The sequence below is a fragment of the Chanodichthys erythropterus genome, chromosome 16 (genome assembly GCF_024489055.1).
Source record: "Chanodichthys erythropterus isolate Z2021 chromosome 16, ASM2448905v1, whole genome shotgun sequence".
Taxonomy (NCBI): domain Eukaryota; kingdom Metazoa; phylum Chordata; class Actinopteri; order Cypriniformes; family Xenocyprididae; genus Chanodichthys; species Chanodichthys erythropterus.
The window spans coordinates 21,447,687-21,471,042 of NC_090236.1; the positions used below are offsets into that span (position 1 = coordinate 21,447,687).

Sequence of the window (23,356 nt, forward strand, 5' to 3'; positions counted from 1 at the left end):
ATGGCCAAGTAATATTAAGCCATTTAACAGGACCATGTACATCCGGGTGCAAACACTATTTACTTATAACCAGGGCAGTAGCTGGGGTATCCGGGACCCCTAGAATCGTCACCACCTTTCGCCCTGCTACCGATGGCCCTGCTTATAACCCTTTCAAATTCCACAGTAAAATGGTCTCCACACACACTGCTAAACAAGCTAAATGGAACCCCAATTTGACTCATTTAGAAGTGTTTTGGGACTGGGAGACAATTTCATGAACACCAGAATGAAGGTGCTCATGGCTTCTCCAATAACTTTTATACATTTGTGAATCTTTTTTTGGAAGTGCATAGTGGATTAAATATTAAAGCTTTAAAGGCAAATTGTGGCCAAAATCATAATTAGGTTCTTCATATTTATATATAGTTCCATGTTTCTGTAATTTTGGTCACCGATTTTATGTTCAACTGGCCTGTTTCATATACCGAAATAACAATTTGTGATGTTGGCTTGACAAAATCACAAAGCGGCTATTGTATAAACATTTTCTCGAAACAACTAACTCTTTTTTTACTGTAACAACCTTTTACGCTACATTTACCAAACTCAGCACTGTCCTTTAGTCCGTTTTGAGGTTTAAATATGGCCTATGCCTATTTTTTTTCTGATGAAAAAAATCCAAGACACTTTTATTAAAATGTCTGACTGCAATTCGAGATATGTCCAGTAGAATTAGCTCAGGCCCTCAGACTGCTTTGACTTTTACACACCACTCTTTTCACAGAGGTTTAACTATAGTAGGGAAGTATGTGATTTCAGATCCTGCCACTGTATAGATATTAAAGTATTCAAATGAAATAATGTCTAAATAAGCTTAAACTGCAAGGCCTTTTCAGGAAATGCTTTGTCAAGCCAACGTCAAAGTCTTCTAAAGACTGTAGCGACAATTACGAGTATGTTACTATTGTCTTACCTGTTCCGCATGACTTTAGGGTGCTTTCACAGGACATTGTATCTGACAGAAATGCGCCATATAATTCACCTGCACTGAACACGAGCAGCAGTCAAACAAGCAAAAGAGGCTGGGCACAGGAAACAATGAACAACAGACGTTGTTACATAACACACACCCAGGCAAACTCTGTTCCACTTCACCCAATTATGTGTGTACAGGTGTGCGGCATGTTTGAGTTGTCTTACTGAAGTATGACTGTGCTGTCCATAACAATACCACAGCGAATGACCCATAACCTAACAGGCATGCTTTCATCTGTATTATCTGACACAGAATGCAAAAAAGTGACGTACATAATACAAATGCATAATTTTAATCTTGTTAAATGAAGAGGTTAAAAAATGTATTTTCACATACAAAATGTAAATTCACATGAATGTGAACTTGAATATAAACAAACAAATCCCACAAAAGCTGGCCAACAATTTCTTAAGCTGTAGTTCACATTATAGCTTATTGACAGAAAATTGCTGATGAATATGTATTGTGAGAAGCAGATTTAATTCACAGTATATGTAAATGACTTCTCATTACTGAATGGAACACAATTCTTATTTGCATTGTAATGACGCCCTATTATGAAGGAGTAAAAATGAGACACACAGAAGCACCTTTTAGTATTAAAGGGATAAATTGACCTAAAAATTAAAATTCTGTCATCATTTACACTGTGAAAAAGCTGATGTATGATCAAAATGAATGCACAACTATTTTTTTTAAATCTTTCCTAATTAAATCTTGTACAACTTAATGTTGAAATTGGTTAAATTATTGGTAAAAGTAATGGAAAAACATATGCTACATGTTGTTCCAAACCCATAAGACTTCTGTTCAACTATCCCTTTATTGACTAAATACCATACTAACATACAGAATACTAGGAGTAGTATGTTAGTATGCAATCTCTGTAGTAAATACAGTAGTATGTATACTGTGCACAGTAAGCTAGTTTTTATGCATAAAAACTATGTTGGGTATGTTGTGCAGTATTCAGTTAGTTGTAACCCAGTACTCCATTTCTAACTTAGCCAATTAAACCGGTCCATATTGAAGGCAAGATGGAGGATTGTTTGAGGACCATGTGAGCTCCATGGACACCTTCCATCACCCTGAGTCAGCATTCAGATACTCATGCAAGAATGAGATCATCATCTTCAGATCTTGTACTTCTGTTTCCCTCTGTCACTGATCACACAGATGTGCTGTAAGAGGAAGGAGAGAAAGATCATAGTAAGCCATTTAAGGGGATCACCGCAATGTACACACATCACAAGTGCAATAATGTACACAAAGATAGTTAAATGTTTATTATCCATTACCAAAGCTGTCATTTCAAAACGAACATAAATGATAACACTGTTTACTGGCAAAGCAGGCTTGGTAATCAGGCAAAGCCAGTCTCCAAATGTCCAAATAGCACTACTAACTGAAAGACATCTTCAAAAATGAGTAATTTATGGCACTCTTCACAGATAGCAAGTCTGTATCACACAAAAACACCTCTTCACATGAAGATGCTTGACTCACAGTTGATTCCAACTGAGTTTGGTCAAAGTCCCTTTAAGGCGAGCCATTTCACTCGGTGGCCATCTTTGAAGTGACTCTGGAGCAGCTGTTTCAAGTACAGCTCGTATATCTCTTTGAACGGGGAAGCATCAAATTCTTCAAAGCTGTTCATCAAGCTTACGAATAAATTTCATATTTGAAATCACCAATGAAATCTGAGAACAACTGTCTCAAATTTGTTTCTAAACTCTTAAATCATGACAAAACATTGCATTTTTTTCCCCAGGCAGGAGCAGCTAATGCGCATATGCACTCATAAGCACAAATGGAGCTTCTAAAGGCAGCAGCAGTGACACAATGACTTTACCAATCGGCGACTGGCTCTTTTATATAGAAGGCAGGACTTATTCTGCCATACTGCATGTTATACTTTCTCCTATTCATAGTAATATGAGTGAACAGTCATTGTATATCTAAATTCTTTAGTTTGGTGTAGCATGTTGATAAGATAATGATGCAATACTTCGATAACCATAAAAATACACAATATGTAAGACAGTCTACAATTTTAATTACACTGAACTCTATCAATACTTTTAGATATTGATATAATAATACAGGGATTCCCAAAATGTTTTGCTAGCTGAACCACTTTGATCTAAAATATTTACTTGAAGTACCCCCTAAGATAATATTTCAGTAATTTATCACACATTCACATGTCCTTTGATGTCAGTTAATGGTTAAATCACAAGCCATTTAAACAAACAAAATATTAAAATCCTATTTAGTAAGTGTTTTATTTGATTAAAATATAAACAAAGTGTAATTACATTTAATTTTACATTTTCTGATTTAATTACACCTTTGAAAAAGGTTTAGGCTCAGTTTGATTTTTTTTTTTTTTTTAAAGAAGTTAATACTTTTATTCAGCAAGGAAGCATAAAATTGATCAAAAATAACAGTAAAGACTTTCACATTGTTGCAAATGATTTCTATTTTAAATGAATGCTGTTCTTTTGAACTTTCTATTCTTAAAAGAATCCTGCAAAAATATTAAAATGCTAAAAAAAATATTAAGCAGCACAACTGTTTTTAACATTGATAATAATCAGAAATGTTTCTTGAGCAGCAAATTGACATATTAGAATGATTTCTGAAGGATCATGTGACACTGAAGACTGAAGTAAAGATGCTGAAAATGTATTAAAAAATACAAAATACATTTTTCTTTAATATATTCAAATAGAAAATGTAGTTATTTTACATTGTAATAAGTTTGGTTAGTTTTTACTGTATTTTTGATCAAATAAATGCAGTCTGCGTGAGCATAAGAGACTGCTGTCAAAAACCGACTGCTAAATTCAGTCTTTGTAGGCACTAGGCAGCTCACAAGATTTTATAACAGTGCTGCTGTCTATGATGTATGCATGTGAGAGATAGATACTAGATTGCTGGATAATTGAGTTGAACAGCCCAGGGCATTCTCTGAAGTGGGTGTCATTTTTCACAACAGCTCACTTACCCTTAGCAACCAGCCCTCCAAATGGAGACAAATGGACAACTGTGCAGCTGCAGAGAGACTTTTCTTCCTAATTCTCACAGTGCTAATGCTGTCTGTCATTTCACGCTTAGTGTAGACATTACAGGCTTGGTTCAGTAGTACGTCACTGCAGTTCAAGCAAACTTGCTCGAGATTATGCACATTTGTCTACAGCAAGTGAGCGCTCGATATGCTGATCTCACACCAGTTGTCACTTCTAGACTTTGGAATATGTAGACATATGGAGCGAGTCCTTTGTCTGGGGAGATTCTTACAATAAGCTTTTAAAAAGCTCTTTGCCAGAAGTGACAATATTTAAGAAAACTTTTTATCCACTGAATTAACATATCAACATGTCAATTTCAGTCAATGTAACATTTAACATTTAATTTGGTGGCAAATATTGATAAAGGGGCGCTTACATTGAGATCTCTGAAATATTCATTGTAATCCAAGGCATAGCCAACCACAAAACGATTGGAGATCTCAAATCCAACATCTGGAACAAATAGCACATATGAAAGAAAAGAAAATGTTAATCTATCAAATGATACATTAATATACAGTACAATATATATCATAGTATAATATACTGTAGTTAATATATACAAAGACTAAATGTTAATCTATGATATTTTGATTTTTCAAACTCATTTTTTTGTGGGAAACAAAACAAAAAACAAAAACAACAACAACAACAGCCAGTCAGCAGAGGTTTTAACCCTGTAAAGCCTGACATATGAGATAATAAATCTTACTGAAAAAACAACTTACTGAAACTTTAGACAATATATATATATATATGTGTGTGTGTGTGTGTGTGTAAGTATAGTAAATTAAGTAAGTAAAGCATATGTGTTTTTATGTTTTTATATGTTTGAAACATCAGGCTTTAGTGGCTCACATTGTATGATATAGGAAAATATGAAGTCAACACCTCAATTTTATTCACAAGCCAAAACTGAGCAATTAGGTTAAGTTGCTGATATTTATATGGCCAAAAAGTAAGACGAAATTCTGATCTTCATTTTGAAATATTACAATTACTGTTATGCTTTATACTATATACTATAATGTAACAGTTAATATTATGTTTACTATATGAATTTTAGTAGAGATTCACAACAAAACAACAACTCAAAGGTGGACATTTTTACATTTATACTAAAAGGCCTTTTACTTGCTAAAAAGTATGTCAATCAGATGACAGAATGCATGTAGCAGACTGTGTAAAACAGGATCTTCAGCATATTTTGAGAAATTCAGAGGCCTTAGAAAATTATTTGTACAACAATTATGATCAGGCTTTATAAGGTCAAAAGTATAAGTATATCATTATACACACAAATTTATATTAGTCACTAGTTAGAGTATGCACAGTATGTAATCATCACTTACAGTCTGGCAGATAGCCTGTCCCACTGGGAACCCTTTTCACCAGCAACCTGTTGACAGATATAAAACAAGCCCCCCCAAAAAACACTCAATATGTGCAAGTCTTCACCAAGAATATAAACATATCAGCACATACAAACATGTAAACACAGTCCTACTGTACTGAATGGCTAAATAAGGTGACTATACAAAAGCATAGCTCAGGTCTGTACTAATCTATTAGTCTGTCGACTCACCCAGCTACTTTTATCATTTTGGGCCTGAAGGCTTCAACGTGATCCAGCAGAGTCTTCATGGTCTTCCCAGTGTCCACAATAGCCTGTGGGAAGAAAGACACTGAGATGAAGGCAAATACAGACAGCTGTCACACACTATTAGCTTAAGTACACTTGACAGAACTTGAGAAGTCTTAGCATTGCAATGAAATCATCACATCTCAGAGGCACAAATTAAACACTAGAATACTTGAGTTCATTGTACTGTAAAATGTTTAATCAAACATTACTGTAGTCCATATAATCTATGGTCACACACACACACACACACAGACAAAAAAACAATCATAATTCATAAATATAATTACGAAAAGCAGGTGTAGAATTTTGTCCTACCACCTGCTATTTTATATTATATTATATTATATTATATTATATTATATTATTGTTTAAAAAGTTTATTTTTTTAATGTTTATGAAGTCTCTTTAAGCCAAGGCTGCTTTTACCTGAGCACAAATACATTAAAAACAGTAAGACTGTAAATTATTATTACAATTTAAAATAACTGTAAATGAAACATTTCATATTGTTATCATTGTTGAAAACAATGTATCATTAATGCTACAGTATTATTGTTGCTACTTTTTTTTGTGGAAACTGCTACATTTGTTCAGGAATTTTTGATGAATAGAAATTTATTTGAAAGAGAAATCTTTTAAAACATTCTAAAAGTCTACATCCCTGCTGAATAAAAGTATTAATTACTTTCTTAAAAAATAAATACTAACCCTGCATTATATTACAGAAATATTATATACTGTACGCAAATGTAATACATTTAATGTAGGTCCCCTTTTAACAGTATAAACTGTTTTTACAAAAATGTTAACGTTCACATATGTTTGTGCTGTATCAGTAAACAAAGAAAATGAGATGTATTGTATTAAGTGTATTTATTACTTAACATCAAATCAAAACTAATGTAAAACGCATATGGCATTACTGAATGCAGAAAAAGTTAGCAAAAATGGTAATTAAGACTAAAAAAACAAACAATTGTCTGGCTTTTAAGTCAAATGGAATGAATGCAGTTTTTTTGCTTGGATAAATAAGAAGCACAAAATGGTACATGCTTGACTGACCTCTGAAATGTTCAACCATATTGAGAGAACAAGGCAGAAAGCAGAGGAATTTGCTATAAAGCATTTGAAAGGCCTCTTTTTATTTGAAAGGATATTAAAGTGATTGAGGGAGTGAGTTTATCCAGACGGACAGAGCTCATCTCAGAGCAGACGTACCTCCACAATCAGGACGTTCTTCAGTACATGTAAAGAGACGGACAGGAGATGAGTGACCGAATACACTGAATGCTCATTTCAACAGCATTCAACAACTCACATAGTTAAAAGAAAAACAAAAACAGAACAGCAACAGCAAAAGTTAACACAATACTGAGACTGTTTAGGTTACTAAAAGGGTGGGGGAAAAGTCATAATGTACTGTTCTACAGTAATGAGCATCACCACTAAAAAATAATAGGAATTACAAAACAAAACTTGGAAGTAAACCATCTGGATACATTGTACTAATGAGAATTTGTGGGAATGCGTAATCGTTTAGAATATAATTTAATTCGGGGTAAAATGTGACCTGTTTTCATGGGATTTACCCTTGAGCTATTTTTAACAGTACGTGATCAACAGCAATGAACATTTGTATAAAAATTGTTTATTACTATGCAGACCACCATACAAAGTACGCTGCTTTATAGACTCTATTTCCGAGCAGGCATATTTCCAAGACCAAAAACAGTGGTTACATATTCAGGAGTAAATAAAAAGACAAAAGGTATTTTACTAAAGATATCCGTGTGTATCACAGACTCACACACTGTATCACAATCCCAAGCTCTACTGGGAAATCCAATTACGTGAGCAACTGAGCAGATCAATCCTCTTACTGAAGAATTAGACATCATAAACCTTTGACAAACTGTAACCTCTCAGTCATGTCTACCACATGCAGAGTTATAGCAGAATCAGGTACCAGGAACTGAAAGAAAAAAGTAGTTAAATGAACGGTCAAATTTAAGGTTCATTATAATTACAGTTAATAATAAAAAAATATGGGCACCATTAAATCAAATTAGTGCAATTACCCAGAGAAAATGGTATCATTATTAAGAAAGTTTAACATTTTAATGAAGGGGAAAATTGGATAATGACATGATAATAGAAAAAGTAAAAGAATAGAGAAAACAGCTGCATGTACTGAAACTCTCCTGTCCCCATGTTGAGTGCAGAGGCATTTTGTGCACCATGTAAACATGATGGTTATTGTTTTTCCAGATCTCACTCAGAATATTACACAAAACTTTAATAATTAAATATTATTATTAAGCAATGTCTTTGCTGCTGATCTTTGATGAATCAGTTCAAATATACTAATAAGCAAAAATAATTTTTAACATTTTAGTTTCTTTTTTATTACTGCTTAAGGGTGCTTCTCAAACAAAAGACTGCATCATTTTTTTAAAAGATGTAATATAAGTCTAAGGTGTCCCCTGAATGTGTCTGTGAAGTTTCAGCTCAAAATACCCCATAGATTTTTTTTAATAAATTTTTTGAACTGCTTATTTTGGGGCATCATTATAAATGAGCCGATTCAGGGCTGCTGGCCCTTTAATTGCTCGTGCTCTCCACCCACAGAGCTCGCGCTTGCCTTGAACAACATAAAAAAAGTTCAAACAGCTAATATAAGCCTCAAAATGGATCTTTACAAAGTGTTCGTCATGCAGCATGTCTAATCGCATAAGTACAGTGATTATTTGAATGTTTACATTTGGTTATGAATGAGTTTGAGGCTATGCTCTGTGGCTAACGGCTAATGCTACACTGTTGGAGAGATTTATAAAGAAGGAAGTTGTTTATGCATTATACAGACTGCAAGTGTTTAAAAATGAAAATAGCGACGGCTCTCTTGTCTCCGTGAATACAGTAAGAAACAATGGTAACTTTAACCACATTTAACAGTACATTAGCAACATGCTAACGAAACATGTAGAAAGACAATTTACAAATGTCACTAAAAATATCATGATATCATGGATCTTTTTTTGTGGATCATGAATGTGTACAAAAGGATTGTGAGTGATTGAAGGATGCAAAGGATACACTTGATGCATCCCCCGGAATGTGCTGAAAGAAGGAAGTGAAACGGAGGCTGCCTTCCAAAGATCCTTCTAATTGAGACTTGATAATGTGGCAGCAGAGATATGCAGCCTTACTAGGACGCAGCCTGCTGTTTGAGAAGCACCCAACGAATGTTGAAATTGTTCTCTTGCATCCTATTCTTCTGCGATCCAGACTGGCAGCACGCCTGAAAGGTTTGTTTGAGCTGCGCCCACTACTGTACAGGCATGAATTTGCATTTCTTTCAGCCTGAGGCGTATTCATTTGACTTTTGGTGTGAAAGGGCCTTTATGTTTGCCAAAAATAGAGCTTATGTTTATTTTGCTATTAAAAAACAAACAAGCATCCCGGCCAAATGAGAGAAAGTGGGGGTGGGGTGGGGGGTGGGGGGGTGGGTAGGGGGGGGGGGTAACGTGGTATTTTAACGCATTACTTTTTAAAAGTAACTTTCCCTAACACTGTGTGTGTATCTACATACATATATACATACACAAATACACTGATCAGGCATAACATTATGACCCCTGTGAAGTGAATTATCTCTTCATCACGGCACCTGTTGGTGGGTGGGCTATATGAAGCAGCAAGTGAACATTTTGTCCTCGCAATTTGACTGTAGGAAGTTAATGCTGGTTCTGATAGAAAGGTGTCAGAATACACAGTGCATCAGTTTGTTGAGTATGGGGCTACAAAGCCGCAGACCAGTCAGGTTGTCCCACCTCGCAACTTACAGGACTTAAAGGATCTGCTGCTAACATGTCGGTGCCAGATACCACAGCACACCTTCAGGGTCTAGTGGAGTCCATGCCTCGACAGGTCAGGGCTGTTTTGGCAGCAAAAGTGGACCAACACAATCTTAGGAAGGTGGTCATTATGTTATGCCTGACCGGTGTATATGTATACAGATTAATCAATTTGACCATTTTTACCTTTCAAAAACTTAAAAGAATAAAAAAAAAAACATTTTCTTACAGTGCTCCCAATTTTAATTTTTGCCCAATTCCTTTTAATAAAATTCAAAAGGTGAATCTCAAGAAAACATGCCAAGGTTACATTCCACGTCAAATCCAAAAGAAATAAATTATTACATATATATATATATATATATATTTTTTTTATTTTTTATTTTTTGTACATAGTTTTACCTTTCCACTCAGCCCAGACAGGTTCTCTGCTCCTTCTATGTGAAGATCTGGAGTTGACTGGTCATTCTGGTTGTAAATCATTAAATATTATTAGTGTTGTATTTCTTTTTTTAAATTATACTAAAACAAACCAAAATAAACATACGACAACCATAGGCTTTAGATAAAAAAATGTCAGCAATGCTGAGAAAAATGCCTTCATCTGGAAATTAACTGGAAAACAATACGAAGCATGACAAATACTATAAAGTCATGACGCCCTCTGTTGACTGAATACATACAATGCAGTCAACATTCATCAACAACAATCAAATTTTATTAGTCAGAAATGAAGCAGAGCTTGAGAGAAAAACACCACTGACAGTGAAAACAAAATGCCCCAGTTATTTAAATATTCCCCCTAATCTATCATGTTGTATATATTATTTTACAAATATAATTATTTGACAATTTTACTCTAGGCCTTCACAGATACTTGAGTGACCTGCAGCTATCATATTAGTTCTCTATTAATGTAAAAACAACATGTACGATAAAATATACACTACTTTTCATAGGTTTGGGATATGATTTTTTCCCCCTGAAATTAATTAAAACTTGTATTCAACAAGGACACATTCAATTGATCAAAAGTGATGGTAAAGACATTTATAATGTTACAAAATATTTCTATTTCAAATAAATGCATTTTTTTTTTACTTTCCATTAATCAAGGAAAAACTGTTTTCATGTGACACTGAAGACTGCAGTAATGGCAGCTTTGCCATCACAGGAATAAAGTACATTTTAAAATAAATTAAAGCAGTAAACAGTTATTTTAACCTGTAATATTACACAATTTTACTGTTCTTACAGTACTTTACTTCTGTGAAGAAACACAGCTTTGATAAGCATGAAAGACTTCTTTCATTGAAATGAAAAGCATAAAAAAAAATAATAATAATTTTTTTTTACCAACCTCAAACTTTTAAATGCTAGAGTACTCTGTAAATTTTTATTTCATGTTGACTTTATAGTAATGGTTCGGTTTTCATTTTATGTCTGGCTTCACACAGCAATTTACATGCATGAAGTCCTTGATTCATTAGCACTGTGACACCACGCTGAGATAATCAGAAACAAAGTGGCATTTGTAAAAGTAAATTAAAAGTGTGGGAAAGAAACTTGTGATTCATCATAGGACCCAAGCAGTTTCGAGGCTGTTTTAGCATGTAAAACGTTTAGGAAAATCACTTTAAATTTGCTCAAATTCAGTAGAAAATGGAAAAACAGGATCAAGAACACTAAGTCTGCTCCAAGTGTGCTCACCAGGTAGCTCTTGAGACGTATGAAGTCCACCCTCATGGGAAGGGTCTTGTTGGAGTTTCGGCACAGGACTTTGATGCAGTCCACCAGGTCAGCACAGAACTGATAACCTCCCTTCAGCACACACAGCACCACAATGTCATGATCGCCAAGATCTTCCATGATATTTCTTGCCAGTCTCTCTGTCCTGGAAAAACCCATGACAGCACAACAAAGTCTAACTGTCCATTTTGATCCAAAAATGTTTGTTTTTCATATTGAATTCTCAGAAAAAAAAAATTAAAGCAATGTCTACATGATTCACAGGCAAATATTCCTGGTCAAATAATCCTTAAGGTACCCAATTGGAAATGTATCATTATACATTAGAACTATTATACCTAAGCAATAAAACATACTTTTTTAGAAAACATAGTTCCCAACACAAACTATACTTGACTTACAAACTATAACTTGTATAATTTTCGGTGAGATTTCCAGTACAAAGACATTGTTCCAATAGTGGTAACACTTTATTTTAGTGTCATTGTTACATTATGTTACATGTAGTTACTATAGTAATAACTATAAATTATGTATAATTACATGAAACTAACCTTAAATCAAACCAAGCCAAACTCTAATCCTAACCATATAGTAAGTACATGTAGATAGTTAATATTACTCAGTACTTTAATGTATAATTACAGTGTAACAAAGACATCTTAAAATAAAGTGTAACCAAACAAGTATTAGTCCTAATAGGACTCAAATATGAATGTAAAAATCCTGTAGAAATGTCTACTGATACAGTAGGATCTTACTTATTCGTATCTTATACAAGTATGATCCTTTAAGATAGGAATCCTGCACATATTCCTTTAAAGGATGTAAAAAGCTGATTTTTCATTTCACTAGTAAAACTCTAAAAATGACAAGCTAACAAGCTTTATCCAAAGTCAGTAATAAATGAAGTGTAATTACAAAATGAAAAGTTAACAAACTTATGCTAGATGCGAATAATCGATTTGACAGCACTAGTATAACATTAAATATAGAAGCATTTTGCTGTAAATCACTGTAGTTCTAAACACTACTAAAGGAATTTCAAATCTCAAAAAAGTTGCATTGCTGAAATGTTCTAATAAAATATCAAGTCAGCTTATATTAAAATATATATATTTTCATTTGTTCGTATGCAGGTTCCAAAAGTCTAACAAACAAACAAAAACAAAATATAGTTTGGTCTGCTTGGTGGACGTCATCGGTAAGTGACTAAATGGCGCCTTAATTACATTTGCAGTACCTGTCCATGATAACTCCATGTGGGATGTAGACACAGTCCAGATCCTCAGAGTAATGCTCGGGAAAAGTGAAAAGATCCAGCGGGTACCCAGGCCAGTTATCTGGGATCTATAAAACACAGTTGAGCTGAGGCACATGCTTTTTTTACGTGTTACAAAGTTTCAGCACCGTGTCAGCTACTTTTACAGTATGGTCACAAAGTTTACAATGAAGTGAAATCCGCCAGCTTCGGTCGGTTTTACACTGAAAAAGCAAGATGAATATCAGAATTTCTTCTGCAATGCTTATTTACAAGCGTACAAACCACAATTCCTTTATCCGTGTCTGTTTGTTTGCGTTCCCATCCTGCCATGTTGGATTCCTTCAGCTTGTTGATCTACAACTAACGAATGAATTGAACTCTTCGCGTCCACATCGGTATTGTTGATGACGACACTCTTGATGTCGTCATCGGTAGCGCACAGAATGGGTGTCACCGATGGCGGAGCTCGGCATATGTGGGTACAAGTGAGACAACGTTAGCCCTTGTTCATTAAATATTTATCTGAAGTTGTTAATTATTTATTATTTGTATTTATCTTAAATTGTTGACTGTGTCAACTTCACTGTTCAGTTGCCCCATTAAAGCTGTGCAACTTCCCACATCACCAGTGGGGTGCGTCAGTGTCATGAGTGGAAAACAGCCAATGAGGTGCAATGAATGCAGCACTTTAAAACCTTACATTGTGCATACTACATCCTGTCAATTATAGCCAGCTGTGCTGATTGCTCTATTGCTGGGTGGGGGGTAAAATTCTTTAGAAAATGAGCTATGAGCCATAATAAACATTTTGTGGCCACCTTATTCCAGAAGTCGATCTACTTGTCTCTGGTGTCCCCAGAATGTGTCTGTGAAGCTTCAGCTCAAAATACCCCACAGATTATTTATTATAGCTTGTCAAGTTTGCCCTTATTTGGGTATGAGCAAAAACACGCTTTCCAGAAGAGGGCGGAGCTTTAACAGATCGCGCATCAGTTGCTCAACAACAACAAAGCTGGGGAATCTCACCCAGCCAAAATGACGATTGTCAGTAACGGTGTTCAGCCTTACATTGTTCAAACCGGAGTCTGAGAGACTCAGGAAGAAGTTACAACTTATAGAATGCATCTGGATGTTTCTGAATGGTTAGTGAATAAATTAATGTAGTTGCTGTGGAGTTGATTCAACTCATCGACTAGCATGTGCCGTCATGTTAATCTTTTGTGCAAGTCCAGCATTGAATTGACCTTCGTTTGTGAAGCAGTCCGGCGTAAAATTACTACAGCAACTGTTCCTCTTCTCTAAACAGGCCCCTTTTTGCGTGTTCTCAGCGGCAGGGTTTATGTAAATTTTAGGGTTAGTGATGTGAGAGAAGCTCTGATACCAGTTCTTTAATCTTGGCATGATGGTACCATGAACGTCAATGCTTATGATGAAATCAGACTAATTTACTGAGGTTTAGTCTATAAGTGTAGCCTTCCTCTTTACTTATGTCTTCATTTAATTCAAATCTTAGGCACTTCATGTACTGATAAATGTAGGGGTGTACTAACTTTTCCACACAAGAAATGGCTATTTCTACTCTATTTATGCTATTTATGCTGTACAAAACATTACAGTGCCATTTGTTATGTTATACTGCCTTCTTAGCACTGGTGAACTGAGTCTAATATCTGGATGTCATAATATGTTGAAAAAGCTGCACTTTAGACTGGAAGTGCAGATTCACAATATACTTTATAGTTATATATGACTTTCTATTATCTTTATTCTGAGACAACTGATTCTTTTTTCATGAAGACATTATCTAGTGTTCCTAATAAGCTGTTTTTCTCATGGGGACATTTACTGCTCCTGCCAATAGGTGATTTCAGGTTTTACTGTCCTTGTGGGTATATTTCGATGTCCCACTCCTTTGTGCAATGGAAAGCTTCCATGGATGTTAAAGGTTCTTCATGGAACTATTGATGCCAATAAAGAACCTTTACTTGTATCATGTTTATAGAATAAGCATCTAATTGTACACTGTCTAATTAAAAGAAAACTTACAGCATAATTTTCTGAAATTTAGACATTTTCTGCATGGATTATAGGCTAATTCACTCACTGTAAAATTACACCAATTGTCTTTTCAAAAATGCATTATATTTTTTATTGTAAATTGACAGGTAACAGTTTTTTTACTGTATAATATTTACATTAAAATTACAAACATTTTCATGGTGCAGGTTCAAAAAAGGTTTAAAGTGGTAACCTTTTCAGTTTGTGACTTTTATTTGAGTGAAAGGGCTTCTAGAACAAGAAAAAATGCACGTCTTGATTTTGTCCTTCAAGAACTGATAGAATAGTTGTGGTTTACTATTGTTGTGACGTCATGTGAGTGACAGGTTGTCCCGCCCTCGAGCTAGTAAACACGTCATTACAGAAGAAAGCGAAGTCGCTGCAAGAGGGAGAGGAAGTTGTTTTAATTAAAACTTATGAGGGCATATGATTAAAAAAATGATGTGCATGGATAAATAATTTATAATAAATACTGCAATATTCCATAAAAAATGCCAATTTTGGTTACATGGTAACCTTATAATAATGTAACATATTAAATTATTCATCTTTAATATCAATAGAATTACGAGGGACAATAATGCTCAATGAATTCTTAATATGCCCATGAGAACATCCCGTACTTCCATCCCTTGTCTCTCTTCACTCCACCCAAAGTGCACAGGATTGGCAGGAGCGATGGCCATACACAAGTCTCCAAAACAGTAACGAGGGAAACAGGCTTTTGGAAACAATCAGACCCCCGCCAGCTCCGAGCGAGCATTCGTTGCTGATGGGAGTAGTGAACGCTACAGTAACCCACGGCAGATGCAATGCTGTGGATATTTGCCACAGTCGGTTCTTAAATCTACACGCAGGCTTGACGCGTTAGATCCACAGAATGCCAGATGATCTACAGATGTGGGTGGAGTGGTCGGTGTGTGTATTTGTCTGATTAAAGCATTAGAGTTGAGTAACTTTTGAGAATGCGCTTTCTCTTTACGTTAAGCTGAGGAATGGGCGCACTTATGAAGTGAATATCAATGGAGAATGTTTACGGTCCTTGCTGGCGTCGAGGTATGGATGCATTCCTGCTCTACCTTCTTCTGCTAATGGGAATTGCGAAGGGATCAAATTATGGCTACGTGGAATGGTCTGAGAGCGACAAAGATCCTGAAATCAAGGCTAAATATCCAATTTACAGCACCGGGGAGACGATGCACCAGCAGCCGACCATCTCCAGCACCGAGCGAACGGCGGTGGCGCATAAGCTCGAAGAAGATCTGCCGCGGGTGGTCACCGCTTTCCTGCACACGGGGGACTCATCCACTCTGGAGCATGTCAGCTGTTCACGGCGGTACGAGCTGAGCAGTCTCCGCGGTGGAGTTCACGCCGCCTCGCACTCCTCCCTCCACGGCGTCCTCGACACCATGGCGCACGCTACCAACTTCTTAAACATGCTCCTGCAGTCCAACACCTCCAGGGAGCAGCATCTAAAGAGGGATATCCAGTGGTACCACGCTCTGGTGACGAGTATGTTGGAAGGGAATCCTAGAATCCACCGAGCAGTAGTCACATTTCACATGGAGTCTCCCGAGGCGCCTGGTCCGCAGGTGTTTCTTCAGGCGACCAGAGGCGAGGAGCGCATAGTGCTTCAAGATTTGTCCTCCACCGCACGCCATCGCCTTAAAAACAGGACGTCTGAGTCCGACTGGTACAACGAGTTTCGGGACCGAAAGAGACCACAGCGGCTGACCAAAAGTCGAGGCTTTCCAGCAGCCCAGGGCGGATATTTTCTGGACAGAAGTCATGTCAAGTGGTCTGCGCCCTATCTAGAGTGCAAGCACGGCAGTTTTGTGCCGCACTGGCTTTTGACTCTCTCCGCAGGTTTCTATGGCTTGAAGAATAACACGGCGCCAGAGTTTAGGTAAGACACTGTTAATTATGTTGGCTCGAGAAAGCCAGCATAAGCTAATATTCTTTGATTTAAACTTTATTATTATTATTATTATTATTAGGCCTATTATTATTAATTATGAGACTAAAATTTCTGACTCCATGTCTATCTATCTATCTATCTATCTATCTATCTATCTATCTATCTATCTATCTATCTATCTATCTATCTATCTATCTATCTATCTATCTATCTATCTATCTATCTATCTGTCTGTCTGTCTGTCTGTCTGTCTGTCAAATATGGCCGTCAAAACCTTCAGGCTTTCTCATGCCAACATTAGAGTTTGTCTTGACAAACTTTTTTAATTGTAGCAGTTATACATCAACATAGACGGAACAATGAATGTGATTGTGTAACTCACAAAGTTCAACTTCATGTTTATGTAAGACAAGTCTTTAGTTTGAGCAAATAAATTACATTGCATATACTGTGCAATAACTTTGCTTATGTTTATTGCCTGGTAGATCAGTTGTTCAACTACACTTGATATGAGTGTTTTTTATTCCAGTGAATATTTCTCGGAATTGGTTTATTAAGTCACTTTCTGTTGGTATGCAACTTTAAGGTTTGGCTACAAAATCTTCTAAACATTTCCATAAGAAAATAAATAAATTATACTAGTGTTCACTGAACATGTGTTGACAAATGGGTGTCACACCATTAATGAGTCAAAGACGCTAAAACAATAATGAAACACAAAACAATTTATTAAATATCAAAATTGTATTGGCCATATTGAAATTAATAAAACTGTATTCATTTATAAGATTTAAAACACCTGCATGACCTGATGACAATATTATGGTTTTTGAATATTAGTTTTAAGACAAGAATTCACAAAACATATTTTAATATAAGAGGTTTTAAAATCATTTGAACAATTTACAGTTACTGATATATAACCATATCTTGTTACAAGTATTTGGACACTTAGGCCCTTTTTACACTTGGTATTAAGATGGGTTTTGGTCAATCAGATCACAAGACGAGGGAGACACGCACCTGTTTACACCTGGTGTTTTAATCTGTTTCCTTTCTACCATTTGGATGAAATATGCTCACGCAATTTACAGATGAATGTGAAAGGAGACCGTGCTGAATGCTGTGAGTGCATGTTAGAAATCAGGAATGATGAGAGAACATTGTACTTGGTACATTTTTCATCTTCAAACCAAACTTAGGTTTTAGCCATCAAAGTTTAAATCAAGTATGGCTAGCATGTTTAAAAAAGCAATCTGGTTGAATGTGTTTTTGACTACCTCCAGAAGCGGTCAAATGTGGACAATGTGGACTCAAAAGTTTTTAGACCCCATTTAAATCTGTATTTATCATTGTCCACTTGTGATTTGATTGAAGAAAACACTTCTTAAAGGGTTTGTTCACCCAAAAATGAGATTTCTGTCATTAAGTACTTACCCTTGTGTCGTTCCACACCCGTAAGACCTTTGTTCATCTTCAGAACACAAATTAAGATATTTTTGATTGAATCCAAGATTTTTTTTTATATCCCCCATAGAAAGCAATGTAATTACTCCCATTCAAGGTCGAGAAAGGTAGTAAAGACATTGTTAAAATAATCCACGTGACTACAGTGTTTCAACCTTAAAAGATTAGTTCACTTTTAAATAAACTTTTCCTGATAATTTACACACCGCCATGTCATCCAAGATGTCCATGTCTTTCTTTCTTCAGTCGAAAAGAAATTAAAGTTTTTGATGAAAACATTCCAGGATTTTTCTCCTTATAGTGGACTTCAATGGTTGAGGGTCAAAATTAGTTTCACTGCAGCTTCAAATTGTTCAAAATGATCCCAGATGAGAGATAAGGGTCTTATCTAGTGATACCATCGCTCATTTTCTGAAAAAAATCAAAAATTATATAAGTTTTAACCACAAATGCTCATCTTGAACTAGCTCTCTTCTTCTTCTTCTTCTTCTTCTTCTTCTTCTTCTTCTTCTTCTCTATTTGAATTCCAGCAGTGTAGATGCTGCTAAGCGTATTACTGCCCTCCACAGGCCAAAGTTTGAACTAATTGTTATATACTATTGAACTAGCATATTGCATATAAAAATGAGTTCAAACTTTGGTCTGTGGAGGGCAGTAATACGCTTAGCAGCATCTACACTGCTGGAATTCAAATAGAGAAGAAGAAGAAGAGAGCTAGTTCAAGATGAGCATTTAAGGTTAAAACTTAAATAATTTTTTTCAGAAAATGAGCGATGGTTTCACTAGATAAGACCCTTATTTCTCATCTGGGATCGTGTTGAACAATTTGAAGCTGCAGTGAAACTAATTTTGACCTTCAACTGTTTGGTGCCCATTCAAGTCTACTATAAGGAGAATAATACTGGAATGTTTTCATCGAAAACCTTAATTTCTTTTCGACTGAAGAAAGAAAGACATGGACATCTTGGATGACATGGGGGTGAGTAAATTATCAGGAAAAGTTTATTTAAAAGTGGACTAATCCTTTAATGTTATGAAGCGACGAGAATACTTTTTTACAGGGTAGAGAAGACATTGTTGAATATAGTTGTTATTTTTGTTTTGTTTTTGCACACAAAAATCTTCTCGTCACTTCATAATTAAGATTGAACCACTGCAGTTACACTGACTATTTTAACAATGTCTTTACTACTATTCTGGACCTTGAATGATAGTAATTATGTTGCTTTCTATGGGGATAAAAAAGGCAGCGGCTATTTGCACTAAGTAAAAATAGCATATTTCTTAGAGATAGATGCTATTTACACTAAGTGCAAATAGTTGTAGATGCTATTTACACTAAGGGCCCTATAATACACCCGGCGCAATGCGACGCAAGGCGCAGCGCAAGTGTGTTTGCTAGTTTGCGTCCGGCGCCGTTCAGCGCCACGTCCTTAAATTAGTAAATGCATTTGCGCCAGTTAGTGCGCCCATGGGCGTGCTGGTCTAAAAAAGAGGTGTGTTCAGGCGCATTGCCGGCGCATTGCTATTTTAAGGAGCTGAAAATAGACTGCGCCATAGACCAACTCAAACCTGGTCTAGGGCCCTATTTTAACGATCTGAAACGCAAGTGTCAAAGCGCAAAGTCTCGGCGCTGTTGCTATTTTCCTGGCGGGATAAATGGCTCTTGCGCCCGGCGCAAATCTAAAATGGGTTGGTCTGAAGTAGCTTCATTATTCATAGGTGTGGTTTGGGCGTAACGTGAAATAAACCAATCAGAGCGTCATCCAACATTCCCTTTAAAAGCAGGTGCGCAAGTTCCATTATGGATTGCTATTATTATGGCGTATTTACCAGGCGCACGCCAGGAGCGGTTCACAGCCGAGGAGACTGATGTTCTTGTAAGAGCAGTGATAGACAGAGAAGTTGTGTTGTATGGGGATGGGAGAAACCCACCCAAAATAGCGTCGGTTAAACAGGTTTTTTCACATCTTCGTGGCACACCACAATGATTTCCGACATCTCATGTGTTCATATTTTTTTAGTGTAACAATTTATGATTTGCAAAAATAACTGTTGCATCTGTGTAGATTACATGAGCAAAGTGTATGCGCGTTGTGCACGCTATACATTATGGTCAAGCATGCGCCCTTAAAATAGCATAATGAACAACGCGCAACGCGCCACTGACTTTAGACTAGGTTTTTTCTGGTCAGTGGCGCAATTGTTTAATGGAACAGCAAAATAGCACCAGGGATTGTTTGCGCCGGAACACGCCTCCTTTTTTGCGCTGAACCGCCCAGGGAGCGCAAGTTCATTCACTAGTTTAGCGACGTGCTTCTGTGGAGGGAAAAGCGCGCTTTGCGCGGGTGCAAAATAGGAATGACACATGCGTCGGTGTACAAAGTCAATTGCGCTGGGTGCAAGATAGGGCCCCTAAAGTCTAAAGTCAATGGCGCAATATTTTTTTGTTAGAGCGTGTTGGTAGAAACTGCGCCTCTGGGCGCGTCCACAGTGCGCGTTGACTTTGCTTATTACACACATTTGCGCATCACACAAACATGCCAAATATTAAAAACAAAAGGATTACAGAGAAAAAGAATATTGTGTATGCTACATAACTATAAAAATGTAATGATGAATAGTCATTGCGTGTATTAGAATTAGGCTACCTATTTTCAATTCAGCCTATTACTACTTATAATGATGAACGAAATTGGCTAATTAATTGAACAATCGTGCCAATACACACACATATATATATTAACTGACTCATCGCGCGGAGCTATTTGAAAGCCTGCATCCAACGCAGACCACTGAAAGACTGACTGGCCACTTAACCGGTAATTTCAGCAAAACATCACTCGTTGAACTCCTCAGTTGAATCGGTGTGTTTAATAAGTCAGTGTATTTTGTAATGTTGCGTAATATATATATATATATATAACTTCGCGCACGAGCAGATCGGTTTCTTCGCTTGAAAGCGTTCAGCTTTTCCGCCAACAAATTCCGCCATGTAAATAGCAATCCGCCATGGCGCGAGTGCATCTCGCTCTTAAAGGGAATGGGAGATGACACTCTGATTGGTTTATTGAACGTTACGCCCATTACTCATTAAGAGAATAGGGACAACCCATTTAAAAAATGCGCCCCGGCGCACGGACCGTTTTTCCGCCGTTAAAATAGCAAAAGTGGATTTGGACGCCCTGAGTGCACCTGCGCCGTGCGCTTTACACTTTGCGTTTAGATCATTAAAATAGGGCCCCAAGTGACAATAGCAGCATTTTCTTAGCGATATGCTATTTACACTTGGTGAAAATAGCGATAGATTCTATTTATACCAGGTAAAAGTATCAATTATTTGCAACAAGTTTAAATTGTAATTAGATGCTATCTATACTTTATATTGGCAGATACTATTTGCAAAGGATGCAATAATATCATAGAGTGTAAATGATTATATTTATTAAAATTATTAAATGGATGCTGCCTTATTGGGAGAATAAAAACCCTCCCTACACCTTCCCCTAACCCTACCCAATAAATACTTTTTATATTATTAAACACTCGTTCGCAGTTTATTTCCACTTTGAGAACATTATTTTAATTTTTATTGAAAATAAATGCGAGCTTGGCAAAAGGTGAATTCGAACCCAGGTCGATCGCGTTAAAAGTCAGGTCTGCGAGCCTTAGTCACTACTGCTGCACCACTGAAAATGTTGAATCCTGTGTATCTTTTTTTAAAACTTGAGTGTCCCAAACAGACAGATAAGGCAGAACTGTGTAAATAGCATTTGCCAACAAGGGCAAAACGCCAACAACAGCGTTGTTGCACTTAGTCTTGGATTTCATCAAAAATATCTTAATTTGTGTTCTGGCATGAACGAAGGTCTTATGGGTGTGGAACGACACAAGGTTGAGTACTTAATGACAGAAATTTCATTTTTGGGTGAACTAACCCTTTAAGACTAGGTTTAAACAGGGTCATAACAAACCAAGTGGAGTAGTTTCGAATAAAGTTAGCACAAGCACACATTTTAAGCAGAACATTTCACAAAAACAAGTTCGTAAAGTTTTAAATGATAGAACAATAGATGTATTTTTCAAAATAAAAACAAGAAGTATTTGGACAATTTCAAAACATTGGTGGTTCATAGTGGTTCATATTCATAATTAATGTGGTTTTCACTGCTGGAATTCCTGTGAATGTGATGGGAACTGACTTCATACATCCATTAGAAACCACTGTGACTCCAGCTGGTTAAAAGTAATTGCAAAAAAGGCTTGGCAGCATTTATTTGAAGATGCCACTTGCTTGATATTTTGTCATCTAATGCAAAGACATTCAGACATTTTCAAGTTTGACTTAGATGTCCAAATAATTTTTGGGACAACTGTATTTTCATAGTGAGAATGACTCTTGGACACACATAAACACTGAATACAGACAGAATGCTTTGAGTTTTAATATGCAGATTGCACTACTAGGTATCCCCCAGACACAGCATCAGGTCAGAAACCTGATCCAAGGAATTTCAAAATCAAAATCAATCAAACCCTGAATAAATTACAAAAGTTGCAGACTTCAATGGTTATTTGAACCCCTTTTGAGCCAGCTGCATTTGAACTGTGCAGTGTGCACATGATATGTGTGCTTCATCAATTTTTTATAATTTGTTGATATTGCAGCTGAAATGGTTTTCTGCCATGTGATCTATATGCAATGTAAAGTATCCAGTTAAATGATGTTGTAGTAAATGTATGTCAGCAAATCATATGACATATCAACTCAGGCGACTGAAGATAGTGGGTACTGGGTAGCCTTTAAGGAAACAATAAATATACGAATACAAATTCTGTAATTTACCTTCATCTTCATGACACGTTCTTTCCACAAAGCAATGGGTGTCCATGTCCTTCAAAAAGTACTATACTATAAAATTAATCTATATGACTTTTGTGCTGTATAGAGTAAATCATAATCAGTGTAGGCAATTTATTTATTTGGTGAATGAAAATGAGGCAAAGGCCATTCAATGTGTTGTGCTGTCTTAAAGCTATAGGTGCGTCCCAATTCGCGCGCTTGTGCACTATTCTATGACGTTTTTAAGTAGAAATAGTGCGAGGAGTGCGTTCACACAGAAAATTCCAAAAAGACAAATTGCACTTTAAATACCCGGATGGTGCACTAAATTACAGTTTTTCTCAGTCGCTTTGGTGCATTTCTCACATCAATATTTACATTTGCACAACAGTTCATGCAGTTCTCAAAACAATTAGTACAAACTGCAAAACCTAGTTGATAACCTGCAAAAGCGTGTCACTTGCTC

General features: G+C 36.3%; 2 protein-coding genes across 2 annotated transcripts in view; one reads left to right on the plus strand and one right to left on the minus strand.

Annotated features, from left to right (window-relative positions):
* Nucleotides 1–1,351: 1,351 nt before the first annotated feature.
* prtfdc1b (phosphoribosyl transferase domain containing 1b) lies at nucleotides 1,352–13,008 on the minus strand. The gene is made up of 9 exons (XM_067362684.1): nucleotides 12,887–13,008; nucleotides 12,584–12,690; nucleotides 11,302–11,485; nucleotides 9,994–10,059; nucleotides 6,956–6,973; nucleotides 5,678–5,760; nucleotides 5,445–5,491; nucleotides 4,469–4,545; nucleotides 1,352–2,199 (listed from the first exon to the last, which is right to left on the minus strand). Exons 1-9 carry the CDS (start codon nucleotides 12,932–12,934, stop codon nucleotides 2,152–2,154), a joined length of 678 nt encoding a protein of 225 aa, XP_067218785.1. The 5' UTR covers nucleotides 12,935–13,008; the 3' UTR covers nucleotides 1,352–2,151.
* A 2,712-nt stretch (nucleotides 13,009–15,720) lies between these two features.
* gpr158b (G protein-coupled receptor 158b) overlaps nucleotides 15,721–23,356 on the plus strand; it is an 85,312-nt gene continuing 77,676 nt past the window's right edge. Inside the window, exon 1 of the mRNA XM_067362686.1 lies at nucleotides 15,721–16,568. Coding sequence (XP_067218787.1) covers nucleotides 15,721–16,568 — 848 coding nt within the window. The remainder of the gene's footprint in view (nucleotides 16,569–23,356) is intronic.